This window comes from Micromys minutus, assembly GCF_963924665.1.
Source record: "Micromys minutus genome assembly, chromosome: 9".
Lineage (NCBI taxonomy): Eukaryota > Metazoa > Chordata > Mammalia > Rodentia > Muridae > Micromys > Micromys minutus.
This window is the reverse complement of record NC_137978.1, coordinates 10,969,289-10,992,261: the sequence shown is the minus strand read 5'-3', so window position 1 is coordinate 10,992,261 and position 22,973 is coordinate 10,969,289. Positions and strand designations below refer to the sequence as shown.

Sequence of the window (22,973 nt, the reverse complement as noted above, 5' to 3'; positions counted from 1 at the left end):
GTTCGAACTATAGAGAATTCCCTTATTCAGATAAGTGATCCTAACCTAGCATCTGATGTTCAACTCAAAACAAGTTGTGACTATGGAATCGGCTCATTAATGCCGAGAAGCTATCATCAGCCGCCACACAGCATTCACGTTCTGGAGGTTTAACTCTGTAACTAGAGGCAGAATGGCAGTAGGGTGGAGGCCAGCCTGGACAGCGAGCCAGGTAATGCCCCCATAATAGAAACAAACAAACAAAACACACATTTGAGTCACTTTCCTGATCATGTTAGACTATTTGACATTCAATGGAGAATTTGGCCTTTTAAAAACTTAATTACTAGTTTAGCATCATCCAAGGATTTCCCCCACTTTAATAAAAGAATTACACATATAAAGATATTGTATCCTTATCTTCATTATGAGCATACTTCATGTTCACAAGCCAAGACATTCATTGACTGTCGTAGTTGGGGGTTATGTGGTGGCAGTAGAATTACATGTTATTTTTTCATTGCATTACTTCTAATACAAAAGTTCCTATTTTCAATCATTTTCAGGAAGCACTTAAGATTTCAACATGGGAAAAAAACTTTCTTTCTTAAAGCAGACATGTAGCAATCTTTAATATGTCTGTTCATTCTCTCACACATACGCTACTTCATATGTGCGAGAGAGCAAATACACCAAATAGGACACCCAAGGCCTTCTAGCAGCGCCTGGAACTGGAGCCTTCTTTACTCCTGTACACTGAGTCAAACAAATGCAATTTGCTGTGTTTACAATTAGTAAGCAGCAACAGTTATTTTATACTGCTTCACTAGTTTAACATTTACGTTAAAGTAGAAAAAATTATTTCACTACAACCAATGTTTGCTCATACTGAAACACTAAGAATGAGCACTCACTACTAAGATCATATCCATGTTTCCTGGCCTTAGAGTTCACATGACAAAGGCTTCCCTGCTTCATTAAATTCAGAGAGGGCAAAAAATGAGAGGATTATTTAAAGATGTGTTCAGGAGCAATAAATACATCCGTAACACCAAGAGTTCATATGTCTTCTCAAAAATCAACATATAATTAAGTCAGCTAATGAAACACAATCCCTAAAAACTGTGTGAAAAGAAGCTTCCCATGTTACAGCTCTAGAGCATGGTTTATAAATAAATTATACCAAAGCATTTATAATCAAATATAAAAACAGCTCCAAATTTCTATTTTAGAAAGAAGACATTTATTTTAAGGAACCCTATCAAAATGTATTTTGTTATTAAACAAGTGTAACTAGTAATGAAGCAAAAGATATCTGTACTTGTGGCAAGGTGCTAATTTGTTTATTAAAAAGTATACAAAATTAGCTTAATTACAACATCAACTTATCAAAGGTTCTTAAAGTCAATTTTGCTTTTGGAAAAGTATCAAGTCTTCATATCCAGAATAACAGCCTTATTATCTTGATTATGGAACTATACATCAGCTCTCCTAACAATGATATCAAAGGAAACCCTGTATCACAGTATCCCTTTCATGACAGCTTGGAATGTAAATGGAAATTTGTTTTGTTTCATTTGTTGTATTGAAGGAAAAATATGTGAACCAAAGACCAAACATATGTCAGAATGGCTTGTTGCTAGAATTTAACACGAACAAATTAACTTTTCATTGTTAAAAAAATAGCCTTAAGTTGATTTTCTTTTCTTTATTAAAAAAGCTTTTAAAGCAAGTTTGATCTCTAAACCTTACAACAAAACAGTTCGTTAGTTTTAGGAAACTCACATCCACAAAAAGGCATCCTCCAACAGTACATATCTTAAAAGTATATACACACAAAACTAAATAAAGTTCTTAAACTGCCAACAAATCTAAGAGCAATAATTTAATATTCTATTGAAAAATACACGTAGCCTTAAGAGAAACATGCTTGGTCAATCTTTCTTAAAGCTTTTGAGATTTTTGCCCAAACTTTTAAAAACAAAAGAAAAAAATATTCTGTCTCCTTCCTGTTGGCTTTTAAGATAATAATTTACAGACATTAACTAAAAGAATATCCAGGGTAGCCAACCATATTTGTCATGACTTTAAATATTCATCTATAATCTATAATATAAAAGTAAAAAATATATATACTTTCAGCCTAAGATGAGTTTATCTAATAAGTTTTACATGGGAAATATCACATGAGACCCAAATAAACATCAGATACAAAATTATATGACACAGCTTCATTCAAACACACATACTATCCAAGTCAGAAAGCTAGACTGGCTTTTTTATATCGCCAGCTTTCATGAGGGCCTTAATTGCTCTCGCCCTCATTTCAAGTTCTAGAAGCTCCAGTTGCTGCGCAGAAGGCTGAACATCTTCTGCTGGAGGAACAGTCAGGGTGGCCACTTTGGGTTGCTTTAGGCTAGACTCTGCCAGTCCCAAAATCTCATTCACACTTTTTTCAATATCTCTCTCCAGGTCATCTATCTGACCAGCTTCACTCTGGACTGTATATTCTGGGGCCTCTGAAGCAGCAGCAGCAGCAACAGCAGTAGCAGCAGGGGCGGCGGTGGCAACAGCAGCTTCTTCATTGCTTGGGCCTTCTATATCGCTGTCATAAGCATCTGCATTTATACTGAGTACATCACTATCTTCCCCTTTGCCTGAAACAAACAAAAAGGAGGGGGAGGGAGAACCATGTAACCCAAAGCCCTGGGTCAACATTTCTTTCTACTTATAATGAAGGGGCTGTTCTGACCTATAAAGGCCTACGTTCATCTGCAATCCTTATGGCACCCTCTGCTTTCCAGACTATTCAACTTGAAAATCAAATTACATTTCACGTATATCCAAGAGTAGTTTTCATTCCAACTTCATGAAACACAGACCACTGAGAAACTTGGTCCATTATATGAAGTTTCCATGATCCTAATTAAAATGATATAATGTCTTATACCACAAAGAAGTTTAAACATTATGAAATCAAGGCTCATATTGAAATCTTTTTAATTGAGCATTATTGGGGAAATACAATTTCATCCTACTAGATATTTAAAACAGTTTGCTTTGCAGACTAGAAAGAGAAAAAAATGTCATCAGGAAGCTAGGTATTCTGTACATCACTTATCCCAAATCTTCTTGTATACTTGCATTTGGTTCTGAATCAATAAATTAAAGAATATTGAAAGCTACAAATAACTAAGACTAAAAATGTCTTCATATTTAATTAATAAGATTGGTATACAATTATTTTAATTGCAAAACTCTGATGTCAAGAATTTAATCTACATGAAGATTGTGATGTTCTTGTAACCATCTCTGCCTTGGCACTGGGCATTATCTAACTTCAGATATTATTCACAATTCTGAGTACTCATTTTTTACTCTAATTTACTTTATTATTTAAAAGCTAATTCTCAAACCTTTGGGTTTGATATGATGTCTTTCCTATAGTGGGGAAACCTTATTTACAAAATTGGTTGGCAAATGAAAACAACTATTAACAGAATAAACAGGAAAGAAACGATTCTACCTCCTTTGCTTTATAACAGATACTCTATTGGCCTTACCCTAAATCATTTTCATTGGAAAGTCACTTCCAATTCTAAAATTAAAGTAGAAAACCAATCAATATATAATTTTTGTTGCCACAAATAAAATGTGTAGAAAAATTCTAAAGAGTATTTCATGTATCTCCCCCCAAAAGAATTTACAATCAGGAAGAAAATAATTACAGCAAAACATATAACCCTCTGTTGTATAAAATGTTTGATAAAAATATTATAGCTTGACATTAAAAAAAAAAGTAAGAAGGTATGTGCTGTGTTGTTTGAAGCCTCAAAATGTCAATGTTAGAAGACTTAGAGTCATTTATAATCAAACAGATATCATGTTTTACATATGTGCAAAACACATGAATTTCACTGTCATGAAGGCTTCCATCAGGAGAAGTTTGAGCAGCCAGGGATTGTGTAGCGGGGTTAGGATCCCTCTGAATAGCCCCTCAGAGGGGCTGGGCTTAAACTTTTGGATAATGTTGAGACCATTAAGGCCAAAAATGGACTAAGTGTGTTTTGCATTATACAATGGCCACAAAAGAGAAGGTTAAATAGTGAATATAAAATGTTACTGACCTTCGGGGAGGGGGGGAAGCACTATCATTATGAGAAAGAGCAGACACAGTGTGGCCATGGGGATGGTTCGCAAAGGTGGATGCTGCAGTTATCTTGCCCTGACCACTCTGTTCTCTGTTTTTGTCTTCTTTTGTTTGTTTTCTCCTCCCCCAACCTCCTCTTTCTGCTTCCTGCCTTGCCACCACATGAACAGTTCTGCTATATGCTCCCATTTGCCACAATGCTCTGTCTCACAGCAGGCCTGGAGACAGGGAGCCAAGTCTATCCGACTATGACAGAACACCTGAAACAACTTATGAGAGGAATTGGCTTTCAGTTCATGGTTACGTGGCAAACAGGAAGAGAGGAAGGGGCAGGGACACAACATCTCCTTGGGATAAATTTCCAGTGGCCTGCTTTTAGTGACTGGTCACATAAAGTTCTGCAACCTTCCAAGCCAACATCCATGTGGAACTAAGGGTATATGTACCACATAAGTCTATGGGGAAATCTCATATGCAAACTGTATCTTCTTTTCCCCTTCAGGAGGAAGACAGCTTTCAAACACTTTACTGAGACTAAGAAGCACAAAGTTAAATACACTGTCACTTAATTTGAATAATTTTCAAAGCCTGTTTATAAGGCTTACTTACAAAGTAGACACAGCTCAAGAGTCATTCTGCCCCGAACTAACATAGCGAAATGCTTTATAAAGTCAGCACCACCAGAAATTCAGGGTAAAATTTTTCATATATTCAGACCCAATATCTCAAAGAACAAAAACCAAGAAAATATATTGCAAACATATAAATATATAAAAGATATACTGCTCTACACGTTTGCTTTTCTATCAACAGTGCTTCTATTCTATGACTAAAGAAATTTGGTGTTCTCTATTCACATTCAAAATTATCAAATTCAAGTAACTTGAGTTCTTTACAACACAGTATTGCTGGAGGCATCCCTAGGTTACGTCTGTCCACTTTGAGTATATCACAGGTACCAAACCTGAAATGATTTGACGTGTACTTTTTTACAAACTTAAAAGCAAGTAACTTGTACAAGCCATTAAGTGAAGATATTAATATCATTTTAGCCTCTCAAATATTTAAGTTTTATCACTTCAGTAGAATCAGTCAGTAACAACTTTTTAATATCACTGCCTATAAACATAAGAACACATTTCCAAGATAATTTACTCCCATGATTTCTCAACAGCGAATGAAGACTTTTTTGGGGAATTTTTCTATGTCTCACAAAGCAGAAAAGGCAAAAGTTATACACTCTTTAAAGAAGTGGTTATCCCAAAATGCAGACATGGTCCCCGCCCGACACATATGTAACAGAGAACTGCCTCACTGCCTTGTCTGGCCTCAGTGGGAGAAGATACGCCTAATACTGTAGAGATTTGATGTCCCCGGAAGGGGGATGATTTGGGAGGGAGGTGAGAGAGGATGAGGGTGAGGATGTGTGTGTTGTATGTGTGTATGTATGAAAGGAAAAAAAAGGAAAAAAAATAAAAATAAAAAAATTCTAGTAAGTAGAAAGAGCTTGAACAGATCTGTTAATAAAACTTTAGAATTATTTTCCAGAAATTTATATTCAAACTTTTTTCATAATAAAGATATTCATGTACCATGAGTTTTTTAAAAACCCCAACTCAGTTCGTAAGCTGAACACATATTTGGACTTTATAAAAGCACTAGTACTTCAGTCTAGTTAATTACTCAAGTTTTATTAAAGATCTTTAAAAAAAAGGTTTGATTCATGCATGATATAGACCAATGATATTAAAATCCAATAAGAAAAATTAAATAAAAATAAGCCTGAGTTAAAATATCAAATATGCAATTAAAATAATGAGAATAAAAATTCCAACTATTAAAGAGTAATAATCAAAAACAGTGCAGGAAAGAAATCAAGAAAAACAAAACTGGACCCAAGTTGCTGATCTTATGAAGATGCAGAATAATTAAAGTCACGTCGTGCACAGGAAACAGGAGTCTGTGGTGTGTTCCTTATATTAACTGCTTCTCCAGGACGATGAGTGCTGCATCGCGTTACAGACCACGGAGCTCACTTCAGAGAAAAGCAGATGGACAGAGTAGAGTGAACTGACTGTGGAAGGACTAAAGGACCGTAAGAGCTCGGCTGGGCTGCAGTGACAGAAGACAAAGTCAGCGCAGAGGCTTGCAGAGTAGTGAGGAGCATGAGGGCTCCCTAACCCTTTCTCTGCCTGCTGAGGCGTAGCCAACTCCGTGCACTGTCCCCTGGCCACATGGTCTCACCATCCCTCTCTCGTTCATTTTCCTGCTATCTTCTTTCTGTCCTACCTATTTGATTCATATCCCAAACTCTGAACACAAGTACTAGAGTTCTAAATAATAAACCAACCCAACTAGACTCAATATCTAGACAGAAATATGAATCAATCATTATTACTCAAATTAACCACTGACACAAGTGAGTAGCCTGATTTAACAGAGAAATATGTGTTTACATTACCTGATGAGCTACACATATCAACACGGGACAATAGCATAAAGGCTAAATATCTGACAACTAAACACAGCATCTTATGTTTTTCAAACATTTTACTGCCAAGGAGAAGAAAACTACCAATGTCCATTCACTTTAAAATAAACGTGGCCAGGGGTTATAGGTTCAATCTCCAATGCTGTGTGTACGCTGAGAGACACAGGCAAGCAACATAAGAAGGTGTAAATAAAAGGGTATGTACTGCAGAACAGGAAAAGCAAGTGCAATGCCTGTCTCTTACTATAATCTGCAACAAATTTCACTGCTAGACAATGCCAAGGTTCCATAAATGTTTTAGACAGGACAGCTAACACAATCAAATAAACACAAACACTGATGACATCACAATCTTGCTCAAAGCTAAAAAGCCACTTGAAGTTACATGAGCATACATAACACCCATAGAGCTTATTCTATCCCAGTTAGCACAGTTCTCATTTGTAACATGAAAAGCTAGTCTTCTGTGAAACCTTCTGATAGTAATTATTACATAAAGCCAAGAGACAAGCCTAGGAAAGGGAGTATTCAGACAGATGACCAAATTCCTGCAAAAGGTAACTAGTCACATAGGAGAGAAATATCTCAAAGATGATAGCACAAAAAAATGTAAACGAACTGAAGAGAAGGCAAGTAAATATGAATCATTCCTAAGAAAAAAGAAAGGTTAAAAACACACAAAGAAACAACAATGAAGTTTTAATCAAAATCCAAGGATGAGAGGTACAACTCAGTGACAGGTGCTACCCTAGCCCATTCAAGACCCTGGGTATATTCCTGATACTAGAAAAACAGGAGGGGAGGGGAGAGAAAAAAAGTTAAGATTTCTTAGACAGGAATAGAACTCAGGAAAACACTACCAAAATATTTTTGTAAAAGGGAAAAATACAGAAACTATATATATATATATATACACACACACATACTGATAAACAACCAGACATAAGAACAAAGAGTAGCAAGCAACAGAGTCAGGCATTTCCCAAATTTATGAACCACAAAAAGTGTTTTTCAACATATTTTCCAATTAAGGAAACATAAATTGAAAAGATACTGCTTTTAAGCCAGACATGGTAGAACATGCCTTTAACTGCAACAGTCAGGACTTCAAAGCCAACTTCACCTACAAACCCATCTTTACAACAGCAACAACAACAACCTACTTTTTACTGACTAGTAAGACCTAGGACTTTTCTGCAGGGCAGGAGAAAATCTAGTACATTGAAAATATGGAAATTTTACAAAAGCAAATTAAGGAAACAGAGCTACAGAGTTTCAGTGGATACTCTTTGCTCTTGCAGAGGAGCTGGGTTCAGTTCCCAACACTGACACTATGACTCACAACCATCCTTAACTCTAGTTTCAGGGGATGTGATGTCATCTTCTGACCTCCATGATCATCAGACATACACATTCAATACATATAAAAAATTTAAATCTAACAAAAAAAATTCTTTTTAGTAAGGAGTGGAAAACACCTAATTCAGAGTTTGGGGACTGAGGAAAGACCTTGAAAGTTCAAGACCAATGGTGAGACCTTATCTCAATAAACCAAAGAAAATCAAGAGATTTTTGCAAATATTAGAGAAACCCACAGTGGTCAAAGTACAAAGTATACAAAGCTATAGGGTACCCATCCCTAAAGTGAGACATGTATAAAAACCACCACTGTCTCCAAGGCTCCAGGAACATCAAGGTAGAGGAACATGAAATATTCTAAGAGGTGAGGATTGGGAAGACTGCTGTAAATAACTGTCATGTGTCTTCTAGACATGAATGATGAAGTTAAAAACAATATGGTTATCTGCATAAAACCACACCAGTTTGCATCCTAGCATGAATTGGGGAAGGGCTCATAAGGTCCCATCTGTAGTTGAAAAGCTATGGGCAGCCACCTAAGAGTGTTTTCCTCAGGGACTTGCCCCCAGAGGCTGGTCATGCTCAAGCGGTCAGCCCTATGCCCTGTATATGGACGGCACTAACTGTTAGGTTTCACACACATACTCTCTCCTGGTAACATCTCGGTCTTTACAACCTGTCCAAAAAGCCTGTGCTCAGCCTCACTGTTTACGTCACACATGGCATGTTGCCTAAGCATTGATTTTGCTTTAAAAAAAAAAAAAATATATATATATATATATATATATATATATATATATATATATATATATATATATATTTATTTATTTATTCTGGCCTCATCTTGCTGAGGACAGAAGGAAAAACTAAGCTCAGAAACAATGTACTTTTCTGAGGAGGCACTGGAACAGCTGGTGAAAATGCTAGAGTATTTTTCCTTACATCTTCTGTAAAAAGAATAATGTACAGACTACTGGCCAGTGTTCAGCCAGTAAAGATGCTGTCTTAGGGTTTTGTTGTTGTAAACAGACACCATGACCAAGGCAACTCTTATTAAGGACAACATTTAATTGGGTTGGCTTACAGGTTCAGAGGTTCAATCCATTATCATTCAGGCAGGAGCATGGCAGCAAGGGTTCTACATCTTGTTCTGAAAGCTGCTAGCAGAATACTGACTTCCAGGCAGCTAAGAAGAGGATATTAAAATCCAATCACATGCCTACAAGGCCACACCTACTCCAACAAGACAAGACCACACCTTCTCCAACAAGACAAGACCACAGTCCTCCAACAAGGCCACACCTCCTAATAGTGCTACTCCCTGGGCCAATCATATACGAACTATCACAGATGCTTTCCAATAAGGCTGATTGATGATCTGAGTTTAGTTCTCAATATTTACAAGTGGATGAACAGAATAGACACCTACAAGCTGCCCTCTAACCTACATATACACAATGATGCATGAACACACAGAAACACATGCTCGCACACCACTTTTATCCATCTAGAGCCTTACTTATTAAAAATAATTGACAAGACCAATTTCTATGGACTAGTATTAAAGACTTAAAGGAACCAAAAACATATATTGCCCTTTATCTAATAAAACACTCTATTTAATGAAGATAGTCAGATGTAAATAAAAAATACTGCACGGTAGGCAGAAAGAGTAAGGACCATGTCCAGTTAACACCTGAGTACCCCTAAATGGTTATAAACAATTACTAACAGGTATTAAGTAGGCAGGGGTAGCAGGAATCAAGTCCTGACCAGTTCCATATCAAGAAGAGGTGAGAAGTAGTAGACTAGGGAAGCAACACAGATTTGGAACTGTTTGGTTGTTTGGTTTTGGTTTTACCTACAGTTTTCTATTCATACCAATGAACTTAAAATCTCAGATGTAAACACTGAATCCCAAGTATTGAAACTCAGTCACAACTGACAGCTTCCCATAAATACTCTGAGGCAGGCTGTAAATTAGATGTTAGAGAATAGTGCAGTGCTAATTATCAAATGATGACTTCTTTAGGACTACAGCCCAGTAAACATAACACCAACTCCTAGGAAAGCTGAAGTATGAGATGAGAGCTTTGAGCTCTGGAAAATGGAGGAGGTAACGGTGGTACCTAGTTTGGACAGGTCAGGTCACATTTGATCAAGATATAGTTGGGATGTAGAAGTACCATGTTATGAACTAGAAATCAAAACCAACAGTACAGATAAGATCACTTGGAGTGCAGAAAGCAAGTAAGGCTTTCTTCCAGTCAGCCCTGGGACTACTTAAGATCACTATCTATGAAATGTTGAAAAGATCAAAGATTAAGTCCTGGACCACACACTCTGCAGAAGTAAAGAAGAGGAGACCCAGAAGGAGAAGTAAAGGAGGGTAATTCCAGGAAAAGGAAAATCATCAAAGAGTCAAATGCAGATAGGAGGTCAGGATGCGCAGTCAACAGTGACTGAGTTGTAGTAACAGCTCACAAGAATAGGAGAGAATGGTTGACATGAGATAGAAAAAAATGTATATTATCAGAGACTATAACCTGTACACAAATACAAGGCTGATTCGATAGTTCATCAGTCTCAACAGGAGAAAAGAGCACATACAGAGTCAGAAACAGGTGAATATGGGAGAAAAAAGTATGTATCTTTTTCTTTTCTTAGGTTCTTTCCAGACCAGGAACATTTTATTATCTCTTTAGCCCAAGTGCCTAGCACTAAACAACAATGTGTTAGATGAAGAGATCAGTTCCAAGATTTGAAAAGATATAACCCAAAAGACATTTAAAGATTATCTTAAAAATTACTTCATTTCAGGCTCGTTTTCTAAGTGTAGAGAAATGCCAAATTGCTGAGGTGGGAGTGGGAACATCTTCATGGAAGCGAGGGGAGGGAGAGAGGTGATGGGAGATGGGGGAAAAGGGGATAACATTTGAAATGTAAATACAGAAAATATAAAAAAAAAAAAGATTAAAATGAGTGCATTTCATTTCTATGTTGTTTCCTCCCTCCCAGATCTCCCATATATCCCTCACTGATCTCTTTCAGATTCTTGAACTCTTTTTCAGTCTCTTATGATACACATATATCTATATGTATTCACTATGCAATATGTATATACACACATACTCCTACATACATAAATATGTCCTGTTCAGTCTATATTTTCAGGGCTGACTACTGGCATCAGGCTACCAATTACTGTGCTCTTTTGATAAGCCAAAAATCTCAAAAGAACTAATGAATATAAGTCACAAGCTGAAACAGCCACAGACTTGGAGAATAGCTCCACTGGTAAACGCCATGTAAACATGGGGGCTTAAGTCCTATCCCTACAACCTCGGTCCCTATAACCCATTTTTTTTTAAGTAGTCATGGTAAAATATGCATCTATAATCCCAGCACTAAGTAGGCAGAGAAGGTGAGTCCCTGGGGGCTACCTGACCAGTCAACCTAACCTAACTGACAAGCTCCATTCCAAATAATAAAACAAGGTGGATGGCACCTGAAGAACAACACCGAGGCTGACCTCTCACTGTATAGACCCACATATGCACCTGTGCACACACACCAAGGAACCTCCCTAAACAGATGCAATTCATGCAGCTGCAGTCCTCCCTATCCAGGAGGCGAAGGTGGGGAGTATTTACTAATTTAAAAGTACCTAGTGTACCAAACATGATCCAAATATCTGCGGAAAAATCGTGTTGTGTAGCCTCTGAAATAAGTGCCATAAGCATATGGCTTTCATCCTAGAAAACATATCCCAGAATCAAATGTGTAAAGTGAACATTACTGAATGAAACAAAGAATTAGACATTTTTCAAAATACTGAGCCAAGCCTTTTTGTAATTTCATTCTCCATGAAACAAGCCAAGTGTCTTAGTTTGGGTTTTACTGCTGTGAACAGACACCACGACCAAGGCAACCCTTATAAAAACATTTAACTGGGGCTGGCTTACAGGTTCAGATGATAGTCCACTATCATCAAGGCAAGAGCATGGCAGCATCCAGGCAGGCAGGGTGGAGCATGAGCTGAGAGTGCTACATCTTCATTCCAGGCAGCTAGGAAGAGGATCTTAAAGCTAAAATTAATATTTTCCTCCAGTCTTCAGGTGTGACTGGCAAATAACAGATTGTATTGGCTAAACCATGAACTGTGGCATTCTGAAACTAACGTACCCAACATCATACCTCATAAATACATCTGAGATAGATTTTATGGAATATAATCATGATGCTATACTAAAGAACTACAGAACTTAATCTAAGACTCACACAGCTACATTGACACTTTCTTTCCCTTTGTCTAGCGGCTAGACAATCTGATTCTCAACCTATGAGCTGTGACCTCTGGGGTCAGATTCCTGCATATCAGATATTAACATTACAATTCATAACAGTAACAAAATTACAGTTATCAAGTAGCAATAGAATAATTTCATGGCCGGGGGATCACCACAACATGAGGGTTGCAGCGTTAGGAGGGCTGAGGGCCACTCCTAGCATCTCTCCATTCTCTAGTCCCTGCGGTTCTTTGACAGTCTAGCCTGTTTGCCTGCCTGTAAAGAAAAACATTTTAAACACCTATACCAGCATGTATATTTTGTATTCTTATCAACTGGTTTACACTGCTATAATTATTCAGATGTTTTATGTATGTAGATATATATTCAAAAAGATTGAAAGATAGAATTAGCATAATTAGCTCATGCTATTGATTTACTTTATATATTGTGGCATTTGCCTGCACATCCCTGGAAATATGGCTAGCATGCACTGGTGGTCTGCACTGCTGAAAGCTTATTTAAAAATAAAAGCTTTTATCACATAGCTTAGTCAATGGCATTTGTTCCTAGTGAAGCCTTCCTTACCTATTCCTATTCAAGCCTGCCTTTCAAATTCTTGAAGCTCTTATAAACCTCTTATTTAACTTTTTTTTGCAGTGTTGGGGATCAAACCTAGACCCTTACATATGCTAGACTAGGGATCTACTGCTGAGCCACACTCCTAGCACATCTAAGCAATCCTTAATACTGTGCAGTCTTTATTAATTCACAAATCCAAAGGCTAAAACGTTAGTTATATGAGTCAACTATCTATATTTAATGGTTAGATTTGAGCCTAACCAAGGTAAAAATCTTACATATATATTTTATGTGCACATGCATATCTCTCCTTTCATATGAAGAACATGTAAAATATAGCAAATACCTTACTGACACTGATGAACCAGTGAATATATTACAAAGAATCCTCAAACAGACTAAGGACTAAATTAAGCATCCTTTTTTTAATATAACAAGAAAAATGTAGAGAACAAAAAACCAAGTTTGTATAGTTTGCTCTACAGTAAAACAAAGTAAAAAAAAACATGTTAAACACTTTGCCCAAGTACAAAAAATGCAGTGGACACTAGTCTTCACAAAATGTGACAATTTCAAAGAAAGTTTAATATCAAAGTCAAACAGCCAAGCATTGCTTGAATCTGCTGTACAACAGCACCACCAGGTGGTGATTTATGCAATCTTCACTCAAGCACCTTCCATATAGAAACTTGGGACAATCCAAAGTGGTTGCTGATACCTCTGAAATGAGAAATTAAACTCCAAAGTTTTATCTAATGATAATATTGTCAACTCTGCTTTCATTCTTATGAGTAATACAAAACAAACTAATCACTTTCTATTTAACAACTTTTCAAATGTTTTAAAATAACAATAAACCTCAACTCTTCTCATTAACCTAAATAACCAACTTTCTCAAGTGTAGTATAATTTCATTAACATTACAACTTAAAGACGTAATGCAAGCATAATTTTAACTTAATTTTTAAGTTACAATAATTTGTAAACTACACATATCCCCAAGACATAAATAATTTAAATACAGATCTACATTTTAATATTGCTGAATGTCCTCAAAATAAGTCTGTAGGAAAATTAACTTATTACGCACTAGCAAAAATAGATTTTAAAGATTAAAAATGTTTTCTACACATTACCTCCAGCAAACAGAAATTTTCATTTTTCAATCTATAGCACAAATGATCCATATTTTAAATGTAAAGACACCATACTATTTTAAAAGCAGCTCTAAGCCTTTTCAACAGTACCATCACTAATATTTTGGAAAACCTTAAGGTCCCAAGCTCAGAACAAGCTTATACAGGGGTTTGGTTTAATTTCATCAACATGTGCATACTCACATATACACATACATGCAATTGTGGTGAAAAAAAAAACAAAAAACAAAACAAAACAAAAAAAACCCTATAACTAATGTTGCTCATATAACTACCCTTTGATTGAAAATGAATGATTTCTAACACAAGAGTTTTAATTTTGTTACTATTCCAATCATTTAAATAGTATTTTCATGGTAAAAGTAGATTTTTAGTTATTCGCATCTGTATGATAAAGTTTAGTTCATAAGTTCAATATTTATCCTTAGCACTGCCAGGTTCAGACATGCTATTTCTCACCAGCGCTTGACAAAGAAACATCACCTTAACTAACCGACAGTGGACGCCTGAGTCCTATCTGGATAACTACTCAAACCATACTTGAACCCTTTACAAACTAAAATAACTGCAAAGAAAATGTAAATTAGCAGTCTACTCCATACAGAAATACTAGGTCATAACAGGATTCATCCTGAAAACGCAAACAGGAGAGTCAGTGCTGCTTTATATTCTGGCCTACTGCACTGAGAGCTACTGTGAGCAGAATGGCTGTTACAGAAACAGGGTTAGATTTTCAGAGTTTTGCAAATTACAAGTAGAAAACAATTTTTTCATTTAGAGTTTACCTGACATATTCTACATAAATACAACTTCCAGATAATTTATTCTCATCTTACCAGGCAGCAAACGATTTTACATTTTACTTAAGAACACTTTCTTAAAAACAAAAAAAACTTTACTTCTATTTCCTTATAAGAGGGTGGAACTGGAGCGATTCAACAGTAGAGCACTTGCCTAGCATACAGGACTTCCTTCTTGAGTTCCATTGTCAACCATGGGAAAACAAAACTAACAGCAACATCCAAACTCCCTGGAAGTATAAGCATTCTCCACAGGTTAGTTACAATCTGAGCATGTTTGCACAGCAGTCTAAGCTCACTTTCCTTACATCTGCCTATTGACAACACTGCTTCCCATGTTAATGTGGGAGACTTCATAGTCTACACGCTCTGAAATACAAAATGTATACATTTTCAGGCATATGGCTACTTGGATCTTTTCTCTTCCGCTTGGCTTTTCCATAGCTGATTTTCAAATGATTAAAGTAACTATACGAAAATGACAACAAAACACCCTATTGATACCGCATTGGTGTTTTTAACAACTCTGCATTTCTGAACATGTAGCCACAAAACACCTTCCCTTAGAAAATTAACCTTAGCGTAAATTCTGCAGTGCAGTTTCTGGCTTCTTTTCTACTAGAATCAGAATCAACCTGCCTCATTTTAGTCTTTTCTATTCTTCATATTATATTTTTTTCCGCTAGGTGATCTAACAGCATACTCACATACTCTGCCCAGTCAATACCAAGAACTTTAGGAACAAAGGAAAGTGATAAAGGCAGGCTGAGTGTGGTAGTTATATGCCTACTCACAACACTCCCAAGGCAGAGGCAAGAGAATTGTGAGTTCAAAGCCAGCCTGGCTACAAAGTGGGACCCAGCCTCAAAAGGAAATGCCACAATTGCACTGTGATCTAATTATATGTGAAATGTAGCGAGAGTTAGATGATAATAATTACACTAACTGAAAACAATGTGCTTATAACTTGTATTTCTATGACAAAGAAATGCTGATGAACCAATTCTGTTTCTATCTGTGAGGATGCTCAGTACTCACAGCACAAATATATAATTTTCTCTGGCAACTTAAAAGCCTAATATGAGATAATTTTTAAAAAGCATTGGAGAATTTCCAACAGCATCAGGAATATTAATAAACATGATTGCATTTTAAAAATCTAGATTATATATACATATGTTATGCATTATACATTTTCTACTTTGTTACCAGTTATCAGTAACAAAGTAAAGCTTCAGCACTCCTGCCTAAAAGAAGTAAAAATCTGTTTCTCTTCTGAAAAGTTCCTATAGCTCAAGTTTTACAGAAATTTTTAAAATCATTTTACAAATAGAAAAAAGATGAGATGACATTTGAACAATAAAAAATACTTCCAATTTTTCCTAATAAAGATTAGAATTTTTAAAGCACTTAAATAATTAGCCCCATTGGTCTATAAGGCATAAATAAATGGAAACTACCACTTTATATATACTAGATGGTTATATTAAACTGACTTGAAGGAAGAGAGTAAATAAGGAAAGATACCTTGTCACGGGGATTAGGGTTAGTTACCCTACAAAGTTATCATTGTTGTACATATAACCCAAGGGTACCCAACTAACTCACCTCCATTTTGCAACTTAAAACACAAAATAGAAATAACAGAAATAAAACCACTGAAGATGGTAAGACCTTCTGGTGGCACCTGTAACAATCACACAACACTCAGGCCACCAAGTGCTAGGAAGATCATGGATAAACACTGCACTCCACTTCCCTCTCTGTAAAACAGGGTGGATTTTTAACACTGGAAATTTACCATTGGTTAAAGCTATACAAAATTAAGTATTTGATCCATACCTTGTTTTGATTCCAAACCTTCTGGTTGTTTGTTCTGTCTCAGGGATGAAGTAGAATCTACACAGGTATCTTGCCTAAGCAATAAAAATAAAAAACTTTTAAAACAGTATTAAATCATTTAATGTCCAAGTTCTTAGAATTACGTTACATGCCAGGGAGACACAATAATGAATTCCAAGCTCCAGGGTATAATTTAGTACTAAGGAGACTCAGAACGATGTATACATGTGTCAGAAGAAGCAATTATAAACTTGGTCTTAATTTATACAATGTACTTCTTTGTAAAATCAAAGGAAAAACCTAGGGGAACTCAGAGGCAATTTTTTCTCCCAAAACTCTGTAGGGTAGCTGATGGCAGAAATCACAACTCACAGCAGTATCCAGTAATTTTTCCATTTTTATGGTTAAATGTAATGGGCATTTTAACATTCAAATTACTTTATATTCATCTAATTTCATACTCCAAATGCTTTGATGTCTACTATATATAGGGAAAATACATTTGATATATAATATACATATGTAATCAAAGTAAATAGGTTAAACGTAAGAGCGTGCAGTGCGGCTGCATACAGTGCTGTGCCATCTAAGTGCCCCTGGTACAGGCACATTTTCAATATCCAGATGAAACCTGTGAATATTCAAGGGAGATAAGCAATGACCTTCTCAAGACAAGTATTTCCCTGAGAATTTTATCGCTGTCCTGTTGCTAGTCACGAACCTATTTCAGCCAGTTAAAGTAACAAGTCTTTCAAGTAACCTGAGAATAAAAATAGAATTGCAAATATTTCTTCACCAAGTTTATTCTTTACAATCAATGTACTTGGCAAGTATATGTTTATTTTGTATTTTAAAAAAATCACAGCCTTGAGAGAGAGGGCTCAGTGATTAAGAGCACTGACTCCTCTTCCAAAGGTCCTGAGTTCAATTCCCAGCATCTGCATGGTGGCTCACAACCACCTGTAATGAGATCTGATGCCCTCTTCTGGTGTGTCTGAAGACAGCAACAGTGTGCCCATATACATAAATAAATAATAATTCTTTTTTAAAAATCAGTAATACAAACCCAAATCCAAGGACTATAAGATCATGTCTTTGGAGACAGTCATGGTGATGTACATTAGTAATTCTGCCATACAGAAAAAAGAAACAGAAATAGCAATATCTATCTTAAGAAATTCACTTGCCTTTGGTACTAATAATTATTTCTGTGAGATCTGTAGTTGCCCTGACTTTACTTTTTAATGTTTACTTACTATTTAATGTCACCTACTAAGATTTTATTCTTTTATTTCACTACAATGACTAGCATGTCCCAAGAAGGGTATCAAAAATTCTCCTTAGTAATCCAGGGACAAAATACAAAGATGGCTAGGAATATAATTGAATGTATTACCTCAAGCATTCCAGAAAACTCAGATATTATATACTCTGAACAATGAGCAACATTTAAAGAAAACATTTACTTTTATGTAACCTCAAATGGCATATAATTCTAAAATCACAAAAAGTATGCACTTGTATCAAAATATGACAGTCTTCCATTAAAATCTGTAATTTTTGTGCTGTTAGGTAGCAGTTAAATTTAATTAATATTAATGTACACCAAATTATCAGCAACAAAAGACAACATAGTAGCACTAGTGAAAGGCATACAGTACATATATCATACTCCAAAGACAACACAACAAAATCTCTGCCATCTAGCTGAGAATGGATAGCCTCCATTATGACGAAGCATCAAATAAAAGCATCACTAAAATAAGTGATACTTTTTAGTAAAGTTGAGTTCAATGTCAATAATATGAAATACAAAAGGCTATGAAAATATTTCATGTCAAAGGAATCTAAAAAGCCATGACAATTACATATAACAGCTGACCTGACTGCAGGAGAGTAAGGGCTGAACTGAACTGAATCAAAATGGAAAGACTGATGGTAAACTGGATAAAGGTCTTTTGTGAAAGTTAAGTTTCCTGAAATTGATAATTGTGATTATAGAACTACCATGTTCTTCTGAAAACACAATGTAGCACTTAGGGATAATGTGTCACGTAATAATGTGATTTAAGCCTCAAATGTTCACTCACACAAAAAACTACACAGGTAGGGCCTGAGAGACAGAGCTGTAGGTAAAGGTGTTTGCCAGCCAAGCCTGACAGTCTGAGGTCAATCCCGGAACCCATGTAAAAAGAGGAGCAAGAACTGTTCCCTACATCCACATGTGTGCAGCAGAGACTCATCAGGCATATGCAATAATATTAAAGTTTCTTAAACACACACACACACACACACACACACACACACACACACACGGTGTGTAAAGGATCAAATGCTAATAAGAAGTAAATCTAAACATATGCCATAAAGATGTCTCCTTTACTAGTCCGATTTTTCCAATGTATTAAGTCTAAAATTACTTCCAAATAAAATGTTTAAGTAAAAATGCAATAAAACTAATCAATGCCCCGTAAATATCTTTCAAATAAGACTCTATAAAGATTATCTACTGTTATAAACAATTTATTTGCATGCATTAAATTTTACTTTAAGTTAGGTTTGATCAGGCTGTTCAAGTCACCAAACAAATTTCTGTAAGTGGGCACAGCACGCCACCCTGTGGTAGCAAAATGAAAATATACAATTTTTTAAAGTCCAAAGGTAGCTTTGAATGATTTAAAATGTAAAGGTCACTATTAAAGCAAGGGATGGTGACACACACCTATAAACCCAATTCTCAAAGAGGCAGGCACAGGAAGATCTCCAAAAGTTTGAGCACAGCATGAACTACAGAGAGAGACCTTGTCTAAAAATACACACGCAAATAAAATACAAATAAAAATACTAGAAACTTTTCTAAGGTGTATATTTCACAACTAAAATTGTCAAATAGGTCTAGTTCTTTACACAACTAAAAGAATTACACTAAACAGTAGAGAAAGCAAGAATATTTACAAAAACATATTAAAAGTCTAAGGAAACTGTTATATGCATATTGTGTTTTTTTCTAGTTTTATGATAGGGATCAGAGTCTGAGTCTACTTTAAGATGATGAAATGTGTGCTGTGAATCACCCAAACTAGGAAAGAATTAAAAAAAAAAAACCCTGCCATTTATAATTAAAACAAAATGTGTTTGCATTACTTTAAAACTAGGAATATTAGAGTAATCCATGGAGAGCTAGGAGAGCCTAAGGGACACATGACAAAGCCAATCTGGACTAAAATTCAACACTGATCTTTGTACTGAAAACAATTTAAGACAACTTTAATTTTATTTTTACTCTTCTTTTTTTTTTTTTTTTTTTTTTTAAAGTTCCAAATCTCTGATTTATTAGACAGAAGAAAAATAGAACAGTTTTAGATAGTGAACAAAAACAGCAAAGGGGTGGCTTAGGGCAGGAGACTCCTAAGACTACTATACAGGACCACAGCCTCCCCACCCCAAACAATCACAGGACACAGACACACTTCTGTTACAACAGGAGACACAGAAATCCACACACTCGACCGAGTGTCCAGTGACTACAAGCAGGCCTTGGGGGAAGTACGTGTTTGGAGGAGGCAGACAAAGCCTTTCCCAGACAAACCGCCTTTCCCCAGACAATTACGTGGACTTGGGCTTTGTTTCTGCATCTGTCACTTGGCGAATGAAGATGCCGTCTTCAGGATGCTCCGTGTCGTCCATTTCGTACATGTATGACGATGCTATTGCGAGCGTGGTCCCGTCATTACTGAAGGCAAGGGATGCGATGCTGGTGGGGTACCGATGGAACTGGCACAGGCGCTTCTTGTTAAAGGGGTCCCAAATATTTACAAATCCATCAGAACCACCTGTGGCAAATGTGTTGTGGATGTTGTGAAAGGAGATGGCGTTGACTGGGTAAATCTGCTCGATGTTGTTCTCCTTTAGTCGGTGACACTTGAAGGCGTACTTCTTCTTCTGAACCTCAGGGCTCGGGTCCAAGTATTCCACGGCCACTCGGCCTTCAATGGAGCTCAACACATAACCCTGCTTGTTTGGGAAGGCTCGGATGCAGGAGTCTGGTACTTCAGGCTGGACTCCCTGCGCTACTGCACGTAGCCCATGTTCCTCAGGTCCCACACCAGCACGCGGCGGCCAGCTGTGCCAACAATCAGCCTGTCCCCAGACACTGACAAGGTGTAGACCTTTTCCGGCTGAGAGAATGTCCCAGCATTACAAGGAGTTCTGGGATCCCACAGTTTGACTGTCTGATCCCAACTTCCAGTAACCATCACGTTCACTTCTGGACAGTATTCAACACATCTGATAGGGGCATCATGAGTTCCAACAAGATTTTCTTGATCAGTATTCAAATCATGCATTTTCAGCTGATGATCTAAGCCTCCACTCCAGGCATGCGTTGGATCGTAGAAGGCGCAGTCCAGGACAGCACCAGTATGCTGGTACTTGAGCCTCATGGAGTTGGCCGGCACGTCGTAGAGGCGCACAGACGTATCCCAGGAGGAGACCAGGAGGAACTGGGAGGTATTGGGGCTGAACTTAACCGAGGAGATGCCATCCTCGGGTGGCTGGTTCAGCTTGAATTCGTTCGAACCGGTCATCTCGTGTTCGCCTAAGCAACGTTTCTGCACCGGCCACTACCGCACCGCTTCCCTACGAGCACTCGCAGGCAAGGCCTATTTTTACTCTTCTAATTCCCTTCTCCACCTGCATTCTCAGCTTAATTTCTGATCAATGGACGTGTTAGAAGAGGGCTCTCCTGCAGCCCTAATGCAAGTTCTCAAACTGACGCAAACCCAACTGTGTCTCAAGTGGTACTACTCTCTCTTCTTACAACTCAATGCTTGCTTTTAAACAATAATAACACACAGAGGAAATTCATGGAATTTAATCAAAAACAACCACTTGTGAATTAACTAAAGCTTGAAACATAATTCTTTCTTTCCATTTTATGTGTGTGTGAGTGAGTTTCTAAAGGGAGGGGAAAGTAATCAATTTCTTATACAAATATAAAGTGTTAGGAAATTTGACAAAAAGATAAACAGGACAAAGTATGATTTTTCTCACAGGTAAAGGTCAACTGGCAAAAATCAGGTAAACTGGTAAAACAAAAAATATATAGTGTTGGATTTTCTCCACACTCCTCAGTATTCATCAAAATGTAATACTTCTATTTTTTTCCAAAAAGACTAAGACAATGAAAAGCCACCGCCCCACCGCTGGATCCATTGCATCTGCAGACACTAAACCCAGTCATTATTGCTGATGCTAAGAAGCACTTGCTGACAGGAACCTGGTATGACTGTGCCGTGAGAGGCTCTGCCAGAGACTGACCAATACAGAGGCAGATACTGAGCACAGGGACCCCAATGGAGGAGTTAGGGGAAAGGACTGAAAGAGTTGAAGGGGTTTGCAACCCCATAGGAAGAACATTATCAACCAACCAGACACCCCAGAGGTCCCAGAGATGAAACCACCAACAAAGAGTATATATGAAGCCATTTATGGCTCCAGCAGCAAATGTAGCAGAGGATGGCATTGTCTGGTATCAGTAGGAGGAGAGGCCTTTGGTCCTGTGATGGCTTGTTTCCCCAGTGAAGGGTGTTGAGGTGGGAGTACCCTCACTGAAGCAGGAAGGAGGAGGAATGGGATAGCAGGTTTGCTGAGGGGAAACTGGGAAGGGGGATAACATTTTAAATGTAAATAAATAAAATAACCAATTAAAAAATAAAATCATAATAGGAAACAATAAAATATTAAAGTTCCTTCAATTGAGAAAGACATGTAGATAGCACATAGACAAAGCAACTGGAATCCAACATCTTTTGTTATTAGGAAAATGCACATTAAAACTGCAATGTGATACACTGCACATGTTAGAAAGGCTAAAACCAAAACAACCAATAAATGGAGTGCTCAGGGTTGACAAGCAAGTACACAGAAATGTCACAGCAATTCTGATCCTAGATGCTTCCTTTAATACAAAGTAACAGGTTTGGGGCTGGAGAGATGTTCAGTATTAAAAGCACTGACTGCTCTTCCAGAGGTCCTAAATTCAATTCCCAGCAACCACGTGGTGGCTCACAACCATTTATCTGTAAGGGGATCAGATGCCCTCTTCTGGTGTGTCTGAAGACAGCTACAATATACTCATATAAATAAAACAAATACAGAATAACAGGTTTGTTTATACAAAAGCTTGCATTTAAATTTAATTATGGCTTTGTTTAAAATGATTAAAAATGAGAAATCACCTTATGCCCTCATTAGTTTTTTGTCTGTTTGTTTTATCATTGCCATAACAAATCATGAGAAAGCTGATGGTTAAGAGAGCATAAA

At 36.9% G+C, this 22,973-nt stretch overlaps 1 protein-coding gene and 1 pseudogene across 2 annotated transcripts in view; both read right to left on the bottom strand.

Moving 5' to 3' along the window:
• Positions 1–1,765: 1,765 nt before the first annotated feature.
• Positions 1,766–22,973, bottom strand: part of CAAP1 (caspase activity and apoptosis inhibitor 1) — a 44,368-nt gene continuing 23,160 nt past the window's right edge. The window contains exons 5-6 of the mRNA XM_080921148.1: positions 16,650–16,723; positions 1,766–2,636 (exon numbers count right to left, since the gene is read on the bottom strand). Coding sequence (XP_080777274.1) covers positions 2,245–2,636; positions 16,650–16,723 — 466 coding nt within the window. The 3' untranslated portion in view covers positions 1,766–2,244. The remainder of the gene's footprint in view (positions 2,637–16,649; positions 16,724–22,973) is intronic.
• Positions 20,166–21,282, bottom strand: LOC308424227 (mitotic checkpoint protein BUB3-like; annotated as a pseudogene). Its single transcript has one exon. The product of its transcript is annotated as a mitotic checkpoint protein BUB3-like (transcript).